The sequence below is a fragment of the Mus pahari genome, chromosome 1 (genome assembly GCF_900095145.1).
Source record: "Mus pahari chromosome 1, PAHARI_EIJ_v1.1, whole genome shotgun sequence".
Classification (NCBI taxonomy): domain Eukaryota; kingdom Metazoa; phylum Chordata; class Mammalia; order Rodentia; family Muridae; genus Mus; species Mus pahari.
In genome coordinates, this window is record NC_034590.1 from 152,237,752 (window position 1) to 152,260,601 (window position 22,850).

The following is a 22,850-nucleotide window of genomic DNA, read 5'->3' on the forward strand; positions in this document are numbered from 1 at the left end:
ATTAGACAAAAGTGGCCCAGTCACAATGCTTTAGGACTGTCTGTTAGAAAGTCCCCATAGCATACTGATTTTGTTAGAGTAACATATTTTATTGCCACCAGTGCACCCTACAGCACCTCTAATGGTGGCACTGGCTCACAGGTTCTCTTCATCATACTACCGGGGTCTGAGGATTTCTGAAATTTTCTTGACTTTGTGATTTTTTGTTGTGGTGGTGGTTTGGTTTGGTTTTGGGTTTTGCTGTTAAGTTGTTTTTCCTCCTTAAAAAACATTTTTTTAAAATCCAAAGAAAACCTTACAACTCAGAATAATTATAATTTCTACATATAGAAGGTAGTCAACAAATACATCGTATCATGAATCTTTTTCCTTATGCAGGGCCATGTGGCTTATGTGTTAACTCAAGAAACCGAAGAGTGTTTGCTTTGGAATCCATCGACAGGGCAATGTCATAAGCAGTTTGACCCATTTTGTCCCTTGCAAAGTGTAGATTGTTTGTTCAATGACAAAAATGTAAGTATACGGAAAAAAAAAACAAACTTGAGTCATTTCTTCACGTCATCATGAGCACACATTAGCATCTCAGGGGAACTTTGAAGTCATGGCACCCACTAGTCTGTGGGGTCAGGGATTAGCCCATCTCTGACCCTGACAGCCAGTCTGCAGAGCTCCCAGAGCCCTGGAATCTGCTCCTCACTCACAGCTACTTGGCTTCAGGCACTTAAGTTGTCTACAAGCCTGTAAAATATTGCATCATTCTTCCCCGCTGTAGTCTTGTGTTCCTGTGGGCTTACAGTGTCCACTTGTTAATGATTTCACAGGTCTGGTTTAATATTCAACAAAACAATACACCGATGGCTGTACAGTTTGACTACTCAAAAGAGAGCCTCTGGAAACAGCTGCTTCCAAAAAACTTTCAGGGGACCAAAGCGCAGAGCGTACAGGTAAATACTCCTCCGGGTGTGTCTGCCCGAGTGTTAATATTGCTTCTAATCTCTGTTAGTTGTGACAGCCCAATTGTTGACTTACTCAGCAATGCTCACCCAAAATGCATCTTCTCTGCCATCCAGCTTATGTTTGGGCTACTTTGATGCCTTCCATGAATCTTCAGAAAAAAAAATGACTTGAGGAAATGAATGTCATCTCAAATGTTATTTAGGTCATAAACTTTCCCATCAGAAATGAAATATAACATTCAAGTTGGCATGTAAGTTTTCATGTCTTGTGATGATCAAGTATAAAAACTGATAAATTAAGAGTGCTTGTCTAGACTCCAAACCACAGTGATTATCTTGCAGAATGAAAACAGGACAGAAATAGTACCAGTTGGTAGGGGTAAAGCAAAGATGGCAGCAAGGTCTAAAACCACGCTAGCAAGTGAAGGAGCTAGAGCAGGCATCCCTTTGGTAGCCAGACCCTGATGGAGCTCTCTTCATTTACTTTTGAAATAAGATGGGAGGAAAAAGGCCAGGTGTCCAGGAATGAGGAGACCAGCTTGACCCAGTATCTACGTGTCATGGCTGAGCAGATCTGTGCTGCCATCAGTAGCACTTTCTGGATTGAGGGCCACAGGGTGGCAGAGTGAAGGCGACGCAGAGCCCACAAACTAGGAGCTGTGAGCCAAGAGAGAAGGGAGGAGGGTGGTGAGGAGGACAGGGAGAGCCAAACAGAAGAATAGATACAAGACAGTGCATAGAAGCAGAAATTCAAATGCTCAGCCTCAGTTAAAACCAGGGAAATAGAACTTAAGAACAAAAGATGTGTAAGCATAGAACTGTTAACAAAAAGCAGAGAAATGGTGGAGGTATAGATTACCTGGTAATATGATAAAGTTGAACTTGCTCAACTTGTGATCTCCCAGTTGAACCATCTAGCTGTGTGCCCTGGAGAATACGCACAGGTTAGAAAAATACAGTGGTCAGCAGAGAAAACAGCAAGGAATTGGAAAAAATTCCCAATTAGGAAATTAGTCTGTGAGTTGTGAAATACGCATACAATGAATTCTTCCACAGCAGTGGAAAATGTTTGAACAAGTCTGCAGTAATTCTCAATCTATACATTACTACCTTGGGATGGATGGATGAATCTGCATATCAGTAGTTTTTTAAGCTCTCCAATTACAATTTCCAGTCAGCACTGGCCTAGAGCTATGCATTACAAAAATGGATATAAAAAGCCTTATACGGGCCAGGCATGGTAGTGCACGCCTTTAATCCCAGCACTCAGGAGGCAGAGGCAGGTAGATTTCTGAGTTGGAGGCCAGCCTGGTCTACAAAGTGAGTTCCAGGACAGAAAAACCCTGTCTCCAAAAAATAAAAACCAACCAAACAAACAAACAAAAAACGACAACAAACAAAAAAAGCCTTATAGGAAGAAAAATAAAGAGAATGTGAAAAAATGCACAAGTACAAAAGCAATTAGTAAAGTTTGAAAAATGACATTATCTATATGCTTATACACACTTTTATATACAATAGACTTGTAAAGGCATTTATAGGAATGCTAAATACCAAATGCATGTTAGAAGTTACCTTTAAACTGGAGGGGGAAGAAAGAACAATAACAGAGAGAAGTATATATAGCAGAATAAGGAGTGTAGAATACATGTGCTGACTCTGAGAAAACACTTCCCAAAGACTTTACCTCAAGGATGCTAGCCTCTTGTTAATCGCAGCTGATTCTTCAGCCCAACTGACCAGACACCACAGATTATTCACACAAGCCTTCACTTACATCTGGAAGGCACAAGCCAGACCTTTCTTATCTTCATTATGTGCAACACTCTTATCTTCTAAGCTCCTATGGAACGGCCAAGGAGCTCTTCTCACTCAACAGCTTTCCTAGCCCCCAAAGCTCCAAAGTCCTTCCCCAATCCTCCCTAACACAGCATGGTCAGGTCTGTCACAGAGATAACCCCTACTATCTCAGGACCAGTGTCTGTCTTTGTCACTGTTCTTTTGCTTTGAAGAGACACCATGACCAAGGCAACCATTATAAGAAAGCATGTAACTGGGGGCTGGCTTACAGTTTCAGAGGTTTAGTCCATTATCATCATGGCAGGAAGCTTGGCAGCGTGTAAGCAGACCCTGGAGTGGTAGCTGTGAACTACATATACTTAGAGAGCTAACTTGTCTTTCTTCTTCTTTTTTTTTAATCTAAAGTAAGGGCCAGGGATGTAGTTCAGTGATAGAGCATTTGGCTATCATGCACAAGGCCCTGGGTTCAATCCTCAGTATTGCCAATAAATAGATAATAAATAAAATTTTACAAATGAGTAAAAACGTAAGCAACTACAGAAGGATGCAATGGTTATCTATAGCTGGGTGGCCGTGTGTTGAGTAGGTGTCCATTCTGTCACGCTCTATGATTGCGTGTGTATTCAAGGCAACCCATAACAGCTCAGAAACGCAGAGTCACAGGGGCCAAAGCCAAGGATACCAAGGGATATAGAGTTTGTTCCACCTTCAAAGTCTCCCCACTTCTTTTAAGAAATAATAGAAATAACCCTGGCCTATCAGTTCCTCGTGCATTCCTCTAAACATTCCCCATGCAGATCAAGCATGTGTGTGTGTTTTTATATTTCCTGTTTGAAATGCCATTTTTGTAAAAGGGGAAATGTGCTTATCTTTCTTGGGCAAACCACCAGTAGCCGTGGCTGCGGCGCTGCTGCCTCCTAGAGAGAGAGTGATCTGTTTAGAGGTTTTGTTTCCGTTTTGTTTAGTTTTGGTCTGTTTAGTTTTTTTCCTTGTCCAGTCAGGTGGGGTTTGGCGGTTTCCTGTTGGTGGGTGTGTTAGATGTAGCTGCCGCCAGGCAAAAGACACACCCCTGTTCTTTGACCTTCCATTTTCAAGGAGGAAAATCCAACAACAAAATGCTGCTGCAGAAGTCATGAATGTGTTTTGGGGAGCTCACAGCAGAAGGGAGGGGACTAGGGGAGGAGGGCTCAGGAAAGTGGATGACAACCTAAGTGATCAGAACTTGCTTCTTAAAAAAAAAAATGCTTTATTTATTTACATTCCAAGTGTTGCCCCCCTTCCCAGTCCCCCTCCAAAAGTTCTTTACCCCCTCCCCCTCCTCTTTGCCTCTGAGAGGGTGCTCCCCACCCCACAACACCCCAAGCATCACTCTTCCCTGTGGCATCAAGTCTCAACAAGATCAGGTACATCTTCTCACACTGAGGCCAGACAAGGCAGTCCTCTGCTACATGTGTGCCAGGAGCCACGGACCAGCCCATGTATGCTCTTTGGTTGGTGGCTTAGTCTCTGGGAGCTCCCAGGCCAGGTTAGTTTGATATTGTTCTTCCTATGAGGTTGCAATCCCCTTCAGCTCTTTCAATCCTTCCCCTAGCTTTCCCATAGGAGTCCCAATCTCAGTCCAGTGGTTGGCTGTAAGTATCTGCATGTCTCAGTCCGCTGCTGGCAGAGCCCCTCAGAGGACAGCTAGGCTCCTGTCTGCAAGCACAACATGGCATCAGTAATAGTGTCAAGGTTTGGTGCCCATCCATGGGATGGATCCCAAATTGAGCTAGTCACTGGATGAACTTCCCTTCAGTCTCTGCTCCATTTGTGACCCTGCATTTCCTTTAGACAGGAATAATTCTGGGTCAAAGTTTTTTAAGATGGGTGGGGTTGCCCTATTTCTTCACTGGGAGCCCTGTCTCTATCTACTGGAGGTGGTCTCTTCAGGTTCCATCTCCCCACTATTGAGCATTTTGGCTAAGGTCATCCCCATTAAGTCCTGCGAGCCTCTCACATCCCAGGTCTCTGAGATTTTTAGAGGTTCTCCCTGCCCCCCCAACCCCTGAAGCTGCATATTTCCATTCATTCTCCTGCCCCTCTGGGCTCCTTTCCTGTCTCCGCCCCCCCATTCCTAATCCTACCCTCCTTTCCCCCTTCCCACCCAGTTTCCTCCCTCCCACTGTCTCACATGATTATTTTGTTCCCCTTCTAAGTAGGATTAAAGCATCCTCACTGGGGCCTTCCTTCTTGTTAAACTTCTTGTGGTCTGTGTGTTATATCATGAGTATTCTGTACTTATATTGGTGAATACATACCATTCATGTCCTACAGAAAATGTGGTTCATTTACACAATGGAATACTATTCAGCTATTAAAAATGAGGACATCATGAATTTCACAGGCAAATGGATGGAACTAGAAAATATCATCCTGAGTGAGGTAACCCAGAGCTTGCCTCTTGAAAGTCAGGGAAAAGAATGGTCCCTAGAGGACAGCCAGCAACAAGGTCTGCAGTGGCCAGGGAGTGTCTCTAGGAGCTTCCAGAGCAGCTTGGCTGCTGCATGAGCAGAGATGGGTTGAGGGATGAGCAAAATCCTGGTAGGGACATAAGCCTTAATCTTCAGGAAAGTCAGAAGCCAACATCACCATGGGATGCCGTAATCAAATACGACTGATGGACTTGTATCTCTAGTGACCTTTTATGGTGCTTCAAACTGAACCCAGGGCTTTGTGCATGCAAGGCAAGCACTATCACTGAGCTAATCTTCCTCCAGTCAGTCTCCTGCCTTACCACATGTATCCCAGAATAAGCTACTGTCTGAATGACCACTATCTTACATGATCAAGAACACAGGTTGCATTGTACAATACAAGCACACCTAGATCCAGGATTAACAGGAAGCCTTTTGGAAGTTTTGAAGAACACAAATTCTTACAAAAACAAAAACAAAAACAAAAACATCCCTTTGGTGAAATTGGAAAGCTCACAAAACCCATCACAGGATTTACCAAGTCAACATACTCAGGCCTCATTCTCAGACCTGAGGGACCCACTGGTCCACGGGAGTTGCCTCGTGGGTAGGCAGTGGTTGCTGGATCAGGTACTCAGTCTCTCTGCTCTGTCCAGTGTAGCTGCAGTCCCCCCTCAAGGTGTTTGGAGTTCAGACTTCTGTTTCTTGCTCTGCTCTGCCATGTTCAGTGGGCCTGGGTCTGCTCCTTACTATAGCAGCTGTCTAACCACAGAATGTACCAGAATCATGGGGAGAATCACTGGTTAAAGCAAGCATCACTGGGCCACACCCTAGTTTCTGATTCAGTGGCCATGAAAGCAGAGTTGAAAATTTGCATTTTTAACAAGTTCTCACATCTAGGGGTGGTTGTAGGGTCACAGTTTGGGGACCTGGAGACCTGATAGGTTCTAGTGTTGTTCTCTTCTTTCCACTGTAGGGATCACCTGTCCCCATCCTTTCAGCTGCCTCTATTCCTCAGTTCAGAAACCCAAAGTAGAGACTTGAAAATCAGCCCCTTAAAACTGGCCTTGTGAATATCACAAAGAACAGGAGTAGGGTTAGGCAGGAACTTGAGCTGTAAACCCAACCTGGGACTGGAAATGAACAAACATGATGAACATTGCTTCCTACTGTAGGATAGAGTGTACGGAGATGGGAGCATTAAGTGTGTGTACTTAAACACATATATATATGCAGGTACATATGGGCATAAAGAACTGGTTCCTGCCAGCTACAAGACACATAGACCCAGAGAAGAATGGTTATAAACCATCTCAGATAAGCAACAGATGAGCATTATCTGATGTCTCCTGAGCATCCCATAAATGCCAGGCTTTACATGTTTTGCAAGAATCCAAAGCAGCAGGTGTAACTATTGTTCCTGGGGTTTTTTTGTTTGTTTTTGTTGTTGTTGTTGTTGTTTGTTTGTTTGTTTTTTGGTTTTTCGAGACAGGGTTTCTCCTTATAGCCCTGGCTGTCCTGGAGCTCACTTTGTAGACCAGGCTGGCCTCGAACTCAGAAATCCGCCTGCCTCTGCCTCCCGAGTGCTGGGATTAAAGGCTCTGTTGTTCCTGTTCTAATGATCAAAGCATCTGAGGGTCAGAACAAAGTCATGTTCAGTAACTTTGCCAAAGTCACCATAAGTATAGGAGACCAGTGTGTGAGATCATTTGATGCCAGATGCTTGCCTAAAAAAAGAAATGAGAACAGAAAATGTGTTTTACCCATGAAAGCTATCTTTTACAACCACTCCCCCATGCTGAGTAAGAACTGTGGAAATCAAAGGAAATGTATGATCTTTGAATTTGATTGCTTTTTCATGAGAGACTGGTTTGGGTCCAGCTTTCCCAGCCCCAGGTCTTCAGGGGTGATTGGAATTTAAAGGTGATCTCTAGAATTGATCCTAACTTTCAGTTGTCTGTATTTCAGCCTGAAGAAATAGTTTACTCGGACACCAATAAAAGCATGGTAGAAGATCTAAAGAGCAGGTACTGTGTCTTCCCTTCCATCTTATGCCCAGCCACCTTCTAATCATCTTGCCCAGCCTCTCAAATTACTCATTAGGCTCAACAAAAGAAGCAAGAACAGGGAGATGATGATGGCTAGACCCATTGAACTACCAAGTCCTGGCATCTGCATTGACAAATGGTCCCTCTACCAGATAAGGCAGCCCTTGAAGGGGTAGTCTAAAATAACTCTGGGCATCACTGGCCATGGGTGAAATATCCTCAGTGTAGATAGTTGAATGATAAGCCTATGGTATGCAAGGGCCAACACTTTCTAGAAGGATATGAAGGATAATGGCCATGACCATGATGGAGGGAAAACATAGCAGTTGGAGAGTTCAAGCACCCAGCAACACTGTCACTTCCCCAAATATATACATTCATTGCCTTATGGAAAGTTTCTGTAGTAGGCTTCACTCCCCTCCACATATGTCAGTACCTTCTGGATCTAACTTCCTGCAGGGGCTCACACTCACACTGCAGTCTCACTTGTAACCCTCTGTCAGCTAGTCAAAACACTGCCGCCAAAATAATCCGGTCACTTCCTTTTCTTGCTAGCATTCAGGCCCACTCCATCTGCAGCCATTACTGCCCCCTTTTATATTTAAAAACCCCTATTAATATTATTATGTGTAAGGGTATTCACCTGCATTTATGTCTGGGCACCATATGCATGTGTGGTGCCCACAGAGGCCAGAAGAGGAGTTTGGATCCTGTGGAACTGGAGTTACAGATGGTTGTGAGCCACCATGTGGCAGCTGTGAATCAGACCTGGGTCCTCTGGAAGAGCTGCGAAATGCTCTTAATTGTTGAGCCATCTCTCCAGTCTTCATTTCTCAGTTCTTAAGAAAACAAGGAATAAACACAGTAGGGAAAGGTTTCCCAACTGGTTTGCACTGGGGCCACTTCCAGAACTACCTGAACCAAGGGCCTAGAATCCACTTGCATCATTATTAGAAGGTGGAGCCCTCTGGTGCCAGACCCCTCTGAGACTCACTGCACACTTCAGATGACATACTACAAACTCAGGAGTTGCAGTGTAAACTCAGTCAAAAAAGGACTCTCAGCAGCTTCTCTGTGACAACCTGTAGACACAAGCCCACAAGGTCATCTCACTCACAGGATCCCGTGACCCAACTTACACCCTTCTCCCTTTTCCCACCATGGTGCCACCAGGTACAAGTGCAGGGGTGGTCCACAGCTCTGCTCCTGTGGAACTGCATTTGTGGGTGGGAGTGACCACCAAATTTAGTGCCTTGCCTCCTTTCCAAGTCCACATCCTGAATTGACTGAACTAATGATGCCACTCCTTCTAATACCCCAGACTAGATATCTGCATTTCTGGAAAGGCAATTTCCTGGAAACACTATGCCCTTTGTCAAATGAGCCTTGACAGGTAAATGTCCCAGTCAGTAATCACATGACGGATGCTGTCAAACAGCAACTGCTTATACTTGGGTGTCTGGAAGAGATACTCTGAGTAGCCCTAATTTCTGGCCTTCCTGAGCCAACAAGAGCCTGCCTCTCCATATCTGATTGGTCAGCGTGAATCATGGTTGGCACCCCTCACTGTAAGTGCCTGGTTTCCTCCTTAGTCCCCAGGGTTTCTTTCTCATTTGTGAAGTGGAAAAGTTCTTGTGACAAATGAGTAGTGTGAGTAGAGTTGCAGTTTGTCACCAAATTATCTCTGCATTCTCACCGTAGGATAGAGAGGACACTGAAATGTAAGGTGATGGAATGGCGGCCTAAGCACCCGACACGCTGGAATCGACAGTGCACTTCTGTTCTACGGCAAATCCTTCCAAAGCTAGAGTTCTACACGGGCAGTTTTGCTTCCTTTGAAGACAGTGAGTTGGAAAGGCTGCTACAGTTTTACTGGGTTTGTATAGGACTTAGGATGCAAGTGACATTTGGTTTTAACCTGTTGTTAACTGGCAAATAATAGCACTCTCTGAAATACCTGTTTTCTTGGTCATCAAAGACAGATGATTTGGAAATGCAAAGAGAGAGAAAATCCCCTGTTCCAATAGGCTGTCGTCTCCCAGAGCATCTCCCAGAGCTCTCTGAGACAAAGTAGAGGAGATCTGTTAGGGTTTGGGTACTTCGGCTCTCAGGGAGGGGCCTTCAGGTATCATTTATTTGGAAATAGGAAGGAAGTTATTAACTTCCTTGGTTTTTAATAGAATTTGGAGTTAAAAGAGATAAGTAAGATATAGTTAGCTATAAGTCAAAGTGTAAGGCTTAGAGCTTCTGTGTAGAAGTAACTAATAGAGCAGAGTGGACAATAATTAGCTCGAGACTCAGCTCTTCAGCATGGATTCTACCAAAAAGTTGTGATGTAATGACCATTCCATAAATGGCATTTTCTTAGGACCAACTGTATGTTTTATGACACATAAATGATGATTTTTTAGAAAGAGATATCCACCCTGCAACTGGAAAACAGAAACGATCTCGAATAATATATCTGATTCTGTGATTGCTTCTGGGCAAGAGGAGTCCAGGAAACTTCAATGTCTTCTATGTGCCAATTACTTCCAGTTTCATATATACCAACCTCACCATTTACCGTCACCTGCACACTGACATCTCCCTGGATAGTGAAAAGACATCTCAACTTGAGCAAGTCCATAGATAAACAAGGCAGACATTTCTTAGTCTTCCTTCCCTTTTCTTACTGTCTACCACCAGCATCCCTTCACTCACCCCAGCTGCTCTCTATTAACTGGTCCACTGGGTTCTTAGACTCTCCCCTCTCCCCTCCAGGAAGCTAGATGTCTCCCAGGAGAACTCCCTAAGAGAAAGAATGAGCTCTGTTAGCAGTTGAGTATTTCAGCTGCCAGGGCAGGGTCTGCAGGTACCATCCATTCAGGAATAAGGAGGAAGTTGTTCGTACTTTGTTGTTGTTTTTAACAGAATTTGGTATTAGAGAGATAAATAAAATATAGTTAAATATAAGCCAAGGTTTAAAGCTTGGAGTGTCTATGTAAAAATACCGGACTAGTAGGTATTGACCTATTGACCTAGGTCAGGTCAAATTGAACCCTGCAGCCTGTAATTAGATCTTATTTTGACCATTTACTGGTTTTTACCAAGGTCAAGTCACCTAACCCATCTCTACCTTTCGCCCCATTGGATAACGGGGTAAAAATAGTTGTTTGTTTTGCAGTTGTAGTGAGGATTAAATGAGTTTACACTTAGCATTGCACTCAACTTCTACTATTTAGTAAATGTTTATTTAGTATACATTGTTTCCATTCTGTGCCAGGATTTAGGCAATGAACCTTAAAGACACAATCAAGTGAGTTCACACAGGTCTGGGTTACAGCGGGAGATGAGAAAACCCTAATGATGAAACCTTGTTAGGTGAGCTAGAGAGACGACAGCACATGGGAAAAGCACGAGAGCAGATTTAAGGGTGAGAAACATCCTCCCGAGGGGAACAATGGAAGGCTGACTGGGGGATTCATGGATGTCATCTGTGTCCTATTAGGTAACGTTACTTAGACCCACCTTCCTCGTCCCTTCACTACTATCGAGCAGTAGAGAGTCCATAGAAGCATGACTGGTGTTGAATAAACTCCTCAGATTTCCACTTAAATCCCTCCTATGTAGAACCCCAACATTTCCTTGTTGGCAGTTTGCTATCTAGAGGGTCCAAGTTTGTCCTGCGACAACTGCACACACTCTGGCGGCAGAGGGCCTTGGTTGTGTTCCAACCAGGTCTGTAGAGTGGGGGTGATGAAAGACCTTACTTCATAAGGTTACCTGCGGCTTATTTAACACTATACCTAGAAAATCGTCACTCACAAAAGGCAATTACTGTTAGAACTGCCACGCCACTAAGGTTTCTGTGATCTTTCTGCATACGATCATTCCAGACTTCCTCTAAGACTGTAACTTACCTTGTGTTGTTCTAACCTTGATCCAGGTCACAGGATTTCCCATCCAGATGCCCTACACAGATGTCCAGGCAGTCATTGATGCTGTGTACCAGACTGGAATTCACACTTCTGAATTTCCCCAGACGGAATTTGCTTTAGCTGTGTACATTCATCCATACCCGAACAACATTTTATCTGTGTGGGTCTATCTGGCTTCCTTAGCCCGACAGCAGTGACACAGAAGACGAGAGAAGGCAGAGAGTACTACAGTCTCCTAGACCCAAGCTTTCCTGACACCTTGGGATTTGGCTGCTTATTTTCAAGTTTATCAATGCTGGGCATAATTTTGGAATCCTATATAGAGCTGAGTACTATGGAGACCACCTCAGCACCCCTTCCCCAGCCTTTGATGACAAGTCTAGATGACCTCCTCACCAACACACCTCTTCTAAGAGGCTCTTCAGGTAGTCTGGCTGCTTTGTGTACTGCAGTCCACATTAGATCTCACTCTGGAAAAGAAGCAATTCTGGCCTGATTCGTGATGCTCAACTTGTGGAGGTTAGGACACCTCCATCTGAGCCATCTGGAGAGTCTTACTAATAAAGAGGATTCCTATATCCACCCAAGACTTCCTCAATCAGAAACTCTGAGAGGAGAGTGGCATTATTTTCAACAATCTCCCAGGCAACTTGGATCCCCTGTTGAGCAAGAGACCACCCTTGTGGAATGTCATCAGTCCTAATGAGACATGGGCACATTCAATGCTAGTTCTGGTACAGTTCCAGGTGAAATTTTCTCAGAAGGAACCCCGAGGTCATATTCTAGTCTGAAAGCCAGCAGGCTCAAGATATAAGAAAATCCTGTTTCAGTTTGAGTTTAAAAGCCAGAAAAGAACTATGTCCCAGCTTAAAGGTATTACACAGGAGGAAATCCCCAATCCCTCTTACTCAACTGGGGGAGGGCAGTCTTTTAACTCTGCTCAGACTCCAGCCACCTGGACGAGGACTACCCACATTCAGAAGGGCAGTCTGCTCTACTCAGCTCACCAAGTCAAGTATTCTCTAAGCCAGCATTGCCACGGGGTATATCTATGGTCAGACGATCACTGGTTACCCCATGGCCCAGACACGTAGATTCATAAGCACAATCTATGTCCATTTTAACCAGAAGTAAAAATGTATGTTCAACTTCAATTTTGATTAACTCCCTGGTAAATTGTGTATTATAAATATCTGTTGATTTTGATCCCGGTTTCTGAGAATAGCATAAAGACTATCCTTACGTTCTATACTGTAGTGGCTTAGAAATATGATCTAGGCTCTTCCAGATCCAGTTCATTACAGTGTGATCTACCTTTTCTCAACTGCTCCAAGTGCCAAGTGTCAAATATTGTAAAGAAGGGTGACGGGTATCGTGGCAATAAGGGCAGTTAATGGGCTTATCCAAACTAAGTGGGAGATGATGGTGCTGTGGGCAAAGACACTGGGTGTGAATGTGTTTTCGGAGACGTAAATAGTGCCCTGGTGTAAAGTTGTACCAAGGAAACAAATCAAGAACAGGGTCCAGGGCTTCTGGCTCCTAGTGAGTGTTCCATATCCAAAGGAATTTGATAGAGCCCGAGAAGAGCCCCGGATGTTCCATTGCAGAACGATTTCTAGACTAGGATGTATGGCAAAAATGAGGTGCACAGTATACTTCGGAATAAGCTACCATTTTACACAAAACAAGGCAAGCGGGCTATACGTGCGTGCTGCTATAAAGACCTGTATACTTCTGAGAAGATATAACAAAAGACATAGCAGTAGTAGTGCCTCTGGGAAAGAAGTAGAGAAAGGAATCTGACAATATGCATAGTTTTATACTGATTGGATGGTTTGCCTTTTGCTTGCATTTATTTTAAAGTGTTTTCTTTCTTTCTTTCTTTCTTTGACAAAAGTCAATGGCTTTCTTTTCTTTCTTTCTTTCTTTCTTTAAACATTTAAATACATTCTGTGTATTTGGTTTACAGTGTTTTGGGTTTGTGGTACAGTAGCTTGAAGCCAGGGACTCGGGTACGTTGGGCAAGCACTATTACTGCTGACTCTTCCCCCCTAGCTCTCAGCACAGAGCGTTTGATAAACACATGCATCGAGTACAGAGGGTTTCATGAAGGATCCTCTCCCCTGCATGCTCCGATGTTAGTGTCTTGGCTGCCAGAGCATGGTGGCTTCCGACTGCCCAAAGTTCCCGGACTCACAAAAGCCTTCCAGAGAATCTGCTCGCACCCTCATCTCTTGCAACCCGACTCAAGGTTCCATTCTCTGCTGTGCCAGTGCCTTGCCCGGTTCACTCTGAAACCTTTGCTAGTCAGTTTTGAAGTTTGTAGTATCTTGAACTGAAGATGAAAACTGTCCTCTACTTTCCTTCCAGATGTGTTTTCTCCTGAAAACCCTGTTGTGTTTCCTGTCCCCTCTGCTGGCATGCCCATCCACCATCTAGATACCCCCTTCCCCTCAGGCCTTTGCATGGCTTCCCTATCATAAAACAACGCCCACCTATCTAGCCTTTCACTTCGTTTTCCTCGCAGCACTTGTTACCATGCGGTATGGATTTATCTTTTATTTATTATGACTTTCTCTTCCCAGTAGAATGTAAACTGTGGGAACACAGGGTTGAAGCAATTGCCTTCTGCCCAGCTCACGCTAAAGGGATGAAAAAAAATAGTAAGACCGAAATTCCTTTTAGGAATGTAGACTCTAAGACCACCAGAGACATACACAAGGCATGAACAAGGATGAATACTGGCATCTTATAATGAGCCATCTAAGTCTAGAATAATACATGATTTCTGAACCAGTCTCTCCCGGCAAACAATGTGTTCAAAGTAGAGACTGTAGGACAACCTGCTTATTACAGGATCACATTGACAATTACAGTCTGTGACCCACTTTTTTGAAAAGGTTCTTAAGAAAGACCTGGACCCTAAATCATTTGGAAGCCAAAAGCTGCTTAGTAGTCATGAACTGGAAACTGAGGACACGGGCACTATTTAAATACCATAGACGACATGGAAATTTTAGCCAGATAACGTCCTTCTCCTCTACTAGTAGTCTCTTCCGGAAATGCACCGGGCTAGACTGGGTTCTGCCAACTTTCACATGCATGCTTTCATTTTCTTCCCATCAGTTTCTGAGCCCCTGCTCTCCCCAGGCATTGTGTAACACTGTCACACATGGGTCTGCAGCAGCCCTTCCGGGATGGATGCAAATACCAGTGAGATAAGTCATGCTCCCGCGGTTTGCACTCATCTTTTTCTGTACTAGCCCTTTGTCACTCTTCCTCTTTCTAAACAAAATATTCAAAGTAAGGGGTGAGGTCTCATGATTTATGTTTAAATATTGAAGGAAGTCGCTTTATCGTCTCTGGAAAACTGAGGGAACCCATCTACTTCTTTTGGGGTGGTCCTCCAGACACTCTCAAATACAACTGATGGGGTTTCTGTTACATTTCCAGCCCCAGCATCACCTCAATTGACGCTGGAGTGTTCCCACCGTTTAGGGTTTCTTCCCTGACCACCACAGATGGTCAATTACATCCATTATGGATCTGACAAGCCAGGTTGCTAAAGATGTTAATTCCAGTCGCAACTCGCGTGAATCGCTGAAGCGAAAGCAACAAGAAGAACTGAGTTAGAAGAGCTAAAAGGAGTATTGGGTTTAGAAGAGAGACGAGCAGAACTCGACAACCAAAGCGCTTTAGGAACTGGTAAGGGCTAAAGCCCATTGGGAAGGCTTAGGGGAGGGGGAGGATCCCGGAGAGCAGCCCCTCGGAAATGAGACAGCGGGCCAGATCCGTGCTGCCAAGTTTTAATCGCGGGGCTGAGACATCGCATCTTTCTTTGCCCGCACCCGGGACCCATCAAAGACGGCCCTCGGGCGCCGACGGACTGCCGGGGCTGCAGAGCGAGACTGCCCGGCACCGGGCAGGAGCCCGGGAGACGGACTCGCACCTGGTTCGGCCCGGCCGCCGATTGGACGGCGAGGCGCCACCCCGCTGTATCGCGAGAGCCGATTGGCAGCGAGGGGCGGCCCGTGCCCCGGCGCTGGCTTTGTACGGCGAGCCGCCTGCCGGTCCTTTAACAATGGGCGGCGCGAGCGCCCGGGTGCTGGGCCCTAGCTGAGGCGGGGGCTTCGCGGCCGACGGTCCGCGGCATGAACGCTGCCGGCGCCCCGTGCACGCCGGCCGGGCTGGGGCTCTGAGGGCCGCGGTTCCGGGTAAGAATCCGCGTGGGCCGGGCAACCCTGCGGGAGGGCAGCGAAGCGAGGGGAAGCGAGGCGCGGAGCACGGCCGGCCGCCCGGCCTTTTGTTTGCCGCTCTGGGGCCGCGCTGCGGCGGGCGCACCGCAGACCCCTGGGTGGTAGAGCGTGCGGGGCTGTCGGCGCGGACCTGGCCACGCGCTCTGGTCACTCTCCATTCCGGCGGCGTCCTGACAATGTCAGGGCTCCCGCGCCTAAGTGCAGGCGGCTGAGTTCGAACCCAGAACTCGGAGAGCCCGAGGCGGACCGTCCCGCCCGGAGCTTTCGGAGCTCGCACTTTTCTGCACTTCTTGCAGCGGGCGATTGCAGACGAAGCCCGCGCCTCCCGACTGGGTAGATCAGGCCTTGCTGGCGTTGGAAGATGGCTCGGGGTCGGGTCAGGTGAAGATGAGCAGCCGCGCCGGGTGACCCGAGATCTCATCCCTGGAGGAGGGGGCGCGGAGGATCGCGGGGGGATGTGGGGGGAGTTGCTGGCCATGACCGCGTCTGGGGCGTGTCTTCCAGACTGAAGTTGCGGCGTCTGGCCGGGCGCGCCTCCGGCTTCCATGGAGCTGGAGGGGCAGTGGTGGCGAGGACAGCTGGCTGCGGATATTCACCAGGCGCTTCGGTACAAGGTAACCCCCGACATCCAACTTTCCCCATCCCGGCTCTCGTGCTTCCTGGAAAGACCAGTCAGGTTCTTTACTCTCTACCTTCCTGGCCAGAGAAGGCGAGTTTGCTTATTTGTCAAAGTTAATTAACTCCTTCCTTCCCTGGGCTGCATCGGAAGAACCTGTAAATGTGGAGAGGACTGGGGCGTGGTAGTTGGGAGAAGGAAGGTGGATGATGTTCCGATGCTGCCAGGTCGACCATGGGTGTGTGTGTGTGTGTACACACGTACAGCCGTCCTTGCTTCATACATGCTGTTGCATGAAGCTGTTGTAAGCCCTGTACGTAACTCATTTCTCCAGCCTTTCCCCAAACCTGCTGTGAGACTTCGGACAACTTAATTTTCTCTTTCTCAGTTTCCTCGTCTGTAAAAGGAGAAATAACAACGACAGAACGTTCTTATGGGGTGATTGTGAAATCTGTTAAGTAGGTACTGTGCAGGAACTTAGAACAGTGTAAGAGCTATGCGCTAACTTACTGTTCCTTGGTCCTTCAAATCCAGGCTATTCAAAAAGCCTTAAGGTGGAAGGAGCTATTCCTTGGTAATGTCAAGTGTAGAAAGTAGACACAATGTTCTTAATAATCACTGAAAAAAAGATACACTCTTTTTGGACCAAAGCCTGGGTATTCTAAGTAATGATTATAGGATGAATGTTACAAGTCAGATATATGAGACAGCCCTGCTTCTCTGACAGACAGAGGAAAGATCCAGAATGATCAACTTAACTCAGTTCCACCTTGGATGAAAACTGGGAGAGGATCGAAACAGCTGACTCTTTAATAAGATCGTGTAGCTTAAGGTTTAAGGATTTTTGAATGATAATAGATTTGTATCTGGTGTATATGACCAAATTAAGCAGATTAAGACATGGAATCTTGGTTTAAGTTGTTAAAATTGCACCCCCAGCTTGAAATTTCCAAAAGTTCTTTACTAATCCTGGCATTCAGTCTCTTACTCTGAGTACATCCCAGACCCCTATGAGATTGCTCTACATAAATGTTCCAACTATGGAAAGGTTCTTTGGAATGTTAGAGAGAAAAGTTGTCCCAATTCACTTTGGATTTTGGGAAGGTATATTTGGATTTTCTAAGTGTCAGTCTTTTTATCTCTCTACTGTGTAGCAAAACTAGTTACTTGGTATAAATGGTACTGGGGGGGCAGGGTGACAGTTTATAAAGATTTATTTTCATGATGATCCCTGTGATTTGTAGTTCTAATAATTTATATGTAAGTAGTTTTAATCATAAATAATTGTCTGAATTAGTTTTACAGGTGATCTCAGAAGTAGAATTTTCTTTTTTCTTTTTTAAGTTAAGGTTTGTTGGCATACTTATGTAGTCTCTGGAGGAGCCAGGGAATAAGGCAGCCCTTTAGTCAGGTGGATGTGGGGGATTACTTCTGAAGCCCATCTCCTCAGGCCACCTGTTGCAAACTACTTGGGGTTGTCTTTATGTTGTCTTTAAGCTCATTGTAGATGATGGTCCTGATTTCAGGCAATACTAACATAAAGGATTTGCATTAATTTGTAGGACTTGAACTTTACAACTGGGGGGGGGCACTATTTGTAGTGCACTGGAGTCAAGGAAGTTAAATAAACTTTTCTCATTAAAAAATGCTAAAGTCAGCTATTAATTGGTGGTTTGGTCATCTGTTTGTGCAGCATGCTTAGCACTTAGCATATGTGAGGCGTTAGAGCAGTAATTAGTGTCACCAGCATGGCCCTTGCCTCCAACAATCTGTTTTATAAGTTGAAGGCATCTGAATGTAGCACTTCCCCAGGGCAGTTGCCCTTCCTTTGCTGTGAACGATGGCCTTAGTTTAGACCCACCAAATTTTAAAGAGATAGTTGATGTGACCAACATTGTACTGACTGGGAAGAAGTGAAGTATAATGAACGCCAACTAGGCTACTTTTGTAAATATGGTTTCCCACTCAAAAAGACGTTAAGTGCCTGTCTTCTTATCAGTCTGCCCCCATATTCCAGTCTTGTAACTCTCTGGAAAGTATTCGAGGAGCTACAGAGACAAATGGAAACAATCACAGTTTTGTGAGAAACATAAGAAAATATTGGTCCAAGGAGTTAGTTGTAGTTACACTTGGTAGTTTCCTATAGGCCTTTATTTCCAAACTGGCTAGAGAGGAGACTTTAGGTGGCACGCTTGGCTTCCCTGTACTTTGGTCCTCCAGATTCCTGATTTGATCCTCTGGAACAAGGGTGTTCCATTCGAAGGCACTGAGAAAGACAGCAGAAGAAAGTTGTAGCTGAGGAAAGTGTAGTTTCCTTTCCATACCTGCGCAAAGACAACAGGCTCTGACAGTCTTCTGATACGCACTTGTGCTCTCCCACTGAAGAAGACAAATGAATTGTGCTGTTCGTGTTAGTTTAACTCTTCTGTTGAGGCTGGGGACGTAGCACAACAGGTAAAGGTACTTGTGATCTGAGCTTTACCCCTGAGTTCACTTAAAGATGGAAGGAGAAAACCATCTCTACAGAGCTGACCTCTCATCTCCATGTGTGCACCGTGGCATGGTGCCTGCCCACAAATACCATAACTCACACAGTAATAACAGTGAACAAGAATAAAATCTCACTGGTGGCCCTGGGTTCCAGGCTGGCTTTACGACTGTTGGTAAGATTTACATAGTTAAAAATAAAGCCCACCAATATTTTCTAGATATGACCGCCAGTTTGTCTTTTAAGGTATATTCAGGCCTCTTTTTCTAGAACTCCCTCTCCCCGTGGCCGAGCTAGGTCATCTTTGGTGTTCTCAACAGTGTATTGTATGATCTCTGCATTCTAATCCTTTTGAGACAGTTTTCACTGTTTATCCCTGGGGATATAAGTTATAAGTTTTCAGCTTTCTAAACTAAAACTAAGTGTTCATTGTGTAACTTCCCAGTTCTCAGGTACCCAGCCCAGTAACCACTTTTCCACTTTGAGCCTCTATGACTTTGATCAAATACTTTGTGTAAGTGGGATTATATTAACATAATAATTGTCCTTTTGTGTGACTAGCGTATGATCTCCCAAGTTCACCCTTGCAGCACATGTCACAGTTTCCTTTTGAAAGCCGGACAGTGTGTGTGCATATACATCTGCTCATCCGCATTTGGATTGCTCGTTTTGCCTTTTTTTTTTTTTTTTTTTTTGCTCATCGTGGGTAATGGTGTTAGGGACATGGGTGTGCAAATGCCTACCTATCTCCCCGCTTCCAAATATGTGGAATATATAATTAAAAGTGGAAGTGTGGAGTCATGGGGTGAGTGTTTTGAAAACTACCGGACTGTTGCCTCCAGCAGTTACCTCATTTTACAGTACAGTAGGAGTGGGCAGGGGTTCCAGTTTCTGCGTGGCCTGGTCAGTGCTTGCTAGTGTCCCCTTGTTGAGGACCTTCTGGGATGGGGTTGCTTTTGATAATAGCACTCTAAATGGGTATGAGGTGGTAGCTTGTGGTCTGAGTTTTATATTTGCTTAATGATTAAAGCTGTTGAGCATCTCTTTCTGTGCGTGTTGGCTTCTTTATGTTTTTTTCTCTGTATGTCTTCATGTTCCATTGAAGTTATGAGTGTGTGGTATGTGTACATAGGTAATACTCTGGGTGTCTTCCTCCATCCATTGCATTGCTGTGGGAAAGGATCTCTCACTGAACTCTCTTTGGCTGGGTCAGCTGACCAGCAAGCCCTGTGAGTTCGCCTGTCTCTGCCTTCCCCTAATGCTGGAGTTAAAGGCATGGGCAGCTGTACTCGGCCTTTTATACAGGTTCTGGGATCTGATTTGGGTCCTTGCACTTTCCTAGAAAGCTCTCTTGTCCTCCCAGCCATCTCCTGAGCTAGTTTGTCTATTTTCTTAGTGAGAATGTCTAAGTTATTTCCCCACTTTAAAATTAGATTGATTTATTGCTTTTAAGTTGTAGGAATTCTTTCTGTAATTTGGGAAGAATTGGGGATGTATCTAAGTAAAGGGGTGTCTAGTCTGTGCAAGGCCATAGGTTCAATTCTTCACATTCTAGAATAAGAGAAAGGAAGCTTTAAAAGCAATTTGGCTTCTAACGTCTTATCAGATATATGATTTTAAAGGTTCCTCCTGTCCCACACGCTGCCCTTTTCTTTTCATGATCTTACGAAATGAATTTCAGAGCTTTCCATCTTAATACACATTTGGATACTCTCTCTCCCCAACCCGTGTGTGTGTGTGTGTGTGTGTGTGTGTGTGTGTGTGTGTGTATGAGTGGTGGTTCATGCTGTGAGAACTGAACTCAGGGCTTAATACATGATAGGAGTATGCTCTACCACTAAGTCATATTCCCAGCCTCAGAGTCTCCTAATATAAAATTTTAAAACACATTGTTTAATATTGTCTTGATTAGAAAAAAATTAGGTATATAAAGGATGGTGACAAAGTAAAGATCATAAGGGATGGGAGGGAAGTAAGATTAAAAGATGCTGACAGGTTCGTTCTGGTCTCTACAGCCCTGCAAGCATATTGTCTGCACAGTTCCAGGAGCCTACTCACCAGTCCACTCGCTTTCAACCAAAGCTTTGACCTTCTTGGAGGAAGAATGTTTTTGCAGTGTGGTTGGTTGGCTACGTGTTTGTTTTTCTTAAAGCCATACATACACCTTCCACTCAACTTTATTTCTGCGCTCCTTTCAAGCAAAGTGTGTCTTTATACTACACAATATGCTAGGAAAACAATGTTAAGTCTTGATATTATGAAGATATGTCTATATATTAAATATTCCTCCTCTCGATCTAGGAGCTGAAGCTGCCTTCTTACAAGGGCCAGTCTCCTCAGCTGAGCCTCAGGCGGTATTTTGCTGATTTGATTGCCATTGTGAGCAATCGCTTCACACTCTGCCCTCCTGCCCGCCATCTCGCCGTCTACCTGCTGGACCTGTTCATGGACCGCTATGACATCTCGATTCAGCAGCTACATTTAGTTGCACTTTCCTGTCTGCTTCTGGCAAGTGAGTATGAACCTGAGTGACATGACTCAAGGTCTACAGTGCTGATAGGATAAAGTGGGAGAACTCGCCGAATATTGTCACATCCCAGTCACTTCCCATTTATTGCTTTTAGGAAATGTATATTATGTATATATAAAAAAAAATAGTTCAGGCATTTTTTTTAAAACAACAAATGCCTATACCCTACCTCATCAAGATTGATACAAGTACAGATTCTAGGCACCACATACAGCACAGGTTAATTGTCAACTGAACATGATTTTGAGTCTCCTAGGAGACGCACTCCACACATGGGAGTTTCCAGAGAGGTTTAACTAAGGAGAAACGTACTTTGAGTGCAGGTGACCTAGGCTGGGGCCAGGACTAAAAGAGGAAAGGAGAAAAGCAGCTGACCCCGTGCATCCCCCTGCCTCTGCTTCCCTGTTCCTGCAGATCGAGCTGTTCCACGGTGTCTTCACCACCAATGATAGAAAATCCTTCTCCTCTAGCTTGCTTCTCATCACACATTTGGGAACAGCAACAAGAGTAGTATCTAAGATACTGTGCCAGAATTTGAGTAATAGGGACTGCATATTTTTATTTTTAACACTTTAAAAATCCCACAGGTGATTTTGATGTACCATTTTGATTGAGAACTATTTTTTCTTGATCAACGATTGGACAACTGGAAGCAGTTTTGGGAATGCTACTCTATCTAAAGCATAGATGCTTTGTGTGCTACTAAGTATGCCGTAATTCGAAGGACAGGTCCCTGGAACTGAGATTCTCTAACTCAAAACATGAATGGAGCTGATGTTGAGAAACTGTCTTAAAGGTGCCACACACTTCTTTGTCTTGGCTACTGACATAAGCTTACTGAACTTAATTGGGTTCGATGCAACTGATACAAACATGGCTTCGGTATATAATCCAACTGAAGTGCACTTACTGCCCATTCAGAATCTGCTGTTAGGTAGGCCTCTTGGTGCCAAAATTCACGTTGACGTTTGCTAGTGTCTGCACTAAAGAGAAAGGGCAGTTAAAATTGAGTTTTTCGCTATTCAGTAATGTAAAAAGGTCGCGTTTGATATGAAGTGGAATTGATAATACTGTTTTTATTTTATCCATTCCATTAAACCTTATTTCAGAGTATCGTATAGTTGCTACCATCCCCCTTGATCCCTGATCTCACTGAAAAGTTTGAATCCGGTATGGCTGCTAGGATAAGAACATTCCCAATAGGCTAAGAAGCTCTTAAACACGAATAAACCTAAAACCCAGTGCATCACTAGGTGATGTCGCTTCCAGACCTGAGCCTCTTGAGTTTTATTTTCTTACCCTGAGACTTCTACTTGAATGACTTTCGAAAAGCATTTCAGATTCTTTTTTAAATGAGATGAATGTAAATAAAAACCCAACTATAAGGATGGCTTCCCATGTGATCCTTTTATCCTATGGAATACTATTTGGTGTAATTAATATGTCAATGTGTAAAATATGTAATACTATTTGGTGTAATTAATATGTCAATTGTTAAAGCTTCTTTCTAGTAACAAGGTGTGGTTTGTATGTGCTGTAGTTTAGATATGAATGACACATGTCACTGTCTTAGTTACTTCTCTTCTACCATGGCAAAGCACCGTGACCACAGTAACTTACAAAGGCATTTAGTAGGCTCACCAATCTAGAGGTGGCAGAGTCCATGGCCTTTGTGGCAGGGAGCATGGCAGCAGACAGGCACAGTACCAGAGCAGAAGCTGAGAGCTTACATACTGAGACAACAACCATAAGATGAGAGGGGGAGGGAGGGAGGGAGGGAGGG

At 44.6% G+C, this 22,850-nt stretch overlaps 3 protein-coding genes across 4 annotated transcripts in view; 2 read left to right on the forward strand and 1 right to left on the reverse strand.

The window, feature by feature from the left end:
* The window catches only part of Cc2d2b (coiled-coil and C2 domain containing 2B), a 70,453-nt gene extending 59,079 nt beyond the window's left edge, over window positions 1-11,374 (forward strand). The window contains exons 30-34 of the mRNA XM_021215548.1: window positions 379-513; window positions 822-944; window positions 7,178-7,236; window positions 8,959-9,133; window positions 11,186-11,374. Of these exons, the coding sequence (XP_021071207.1) occupies window positions 379-513; window positions 822-944; window positions 7,178-7,236; window positions 8,959-9,133; window positions 11,186-11,374 (681 nt within the window). The remainder of the gene's footprint in view (window positions 1-378; window positions 514-821; window positions 945-7,177; window positions 7,237-8,958; window positions 9,134-11,185) is intronic.
* A 3,121-nt stretch (window positions 11,375-14,495) lies between these two features.
* LOC110333868 (formin-like protein 5) lies at window positions 14,496-15,980 on the reverse strand. Its single transcript, XM_021215671.1, has one exon. The coding sequence runs from the start codon at window positions 15,978-15,980 to the stop codon at window positions 15,036-15,038; it is 945 nt and encodes a 314-aa protein (XP_021071330.1). The 3' UTR covers window positions 14,496-15,035.
* The window catches only part of Ccnj (cyclin J), a 17,094-nt gene continuing 9,471 nt past the window's right edge, over window positions 15,228-22,850 (forward strand). The window contains exons 1-3 of one of the 2 annotated variants that reach the window (XM_021200978.1): window positions 15,228-15,391; window positions 15,938-16,047; window positions 20,839-21,049. In XM_021200978.1, the coding sequence (XP_021056637.1) occupies window positions 15,979-16,047; window positions 20,839-21,049 (280 nt within the window). In that variant the 5' untranslated portion in view covers window positions 15,228-15,391; window positions 15,938-15,978. The remainder of the gene's footprint in view (window positions 15,392-15,937; window positions 16,048-20,838; window positions 21,050-22,850) is intronic. The other variant, XM_029532059.1, reaches the window with a different exon arrangement.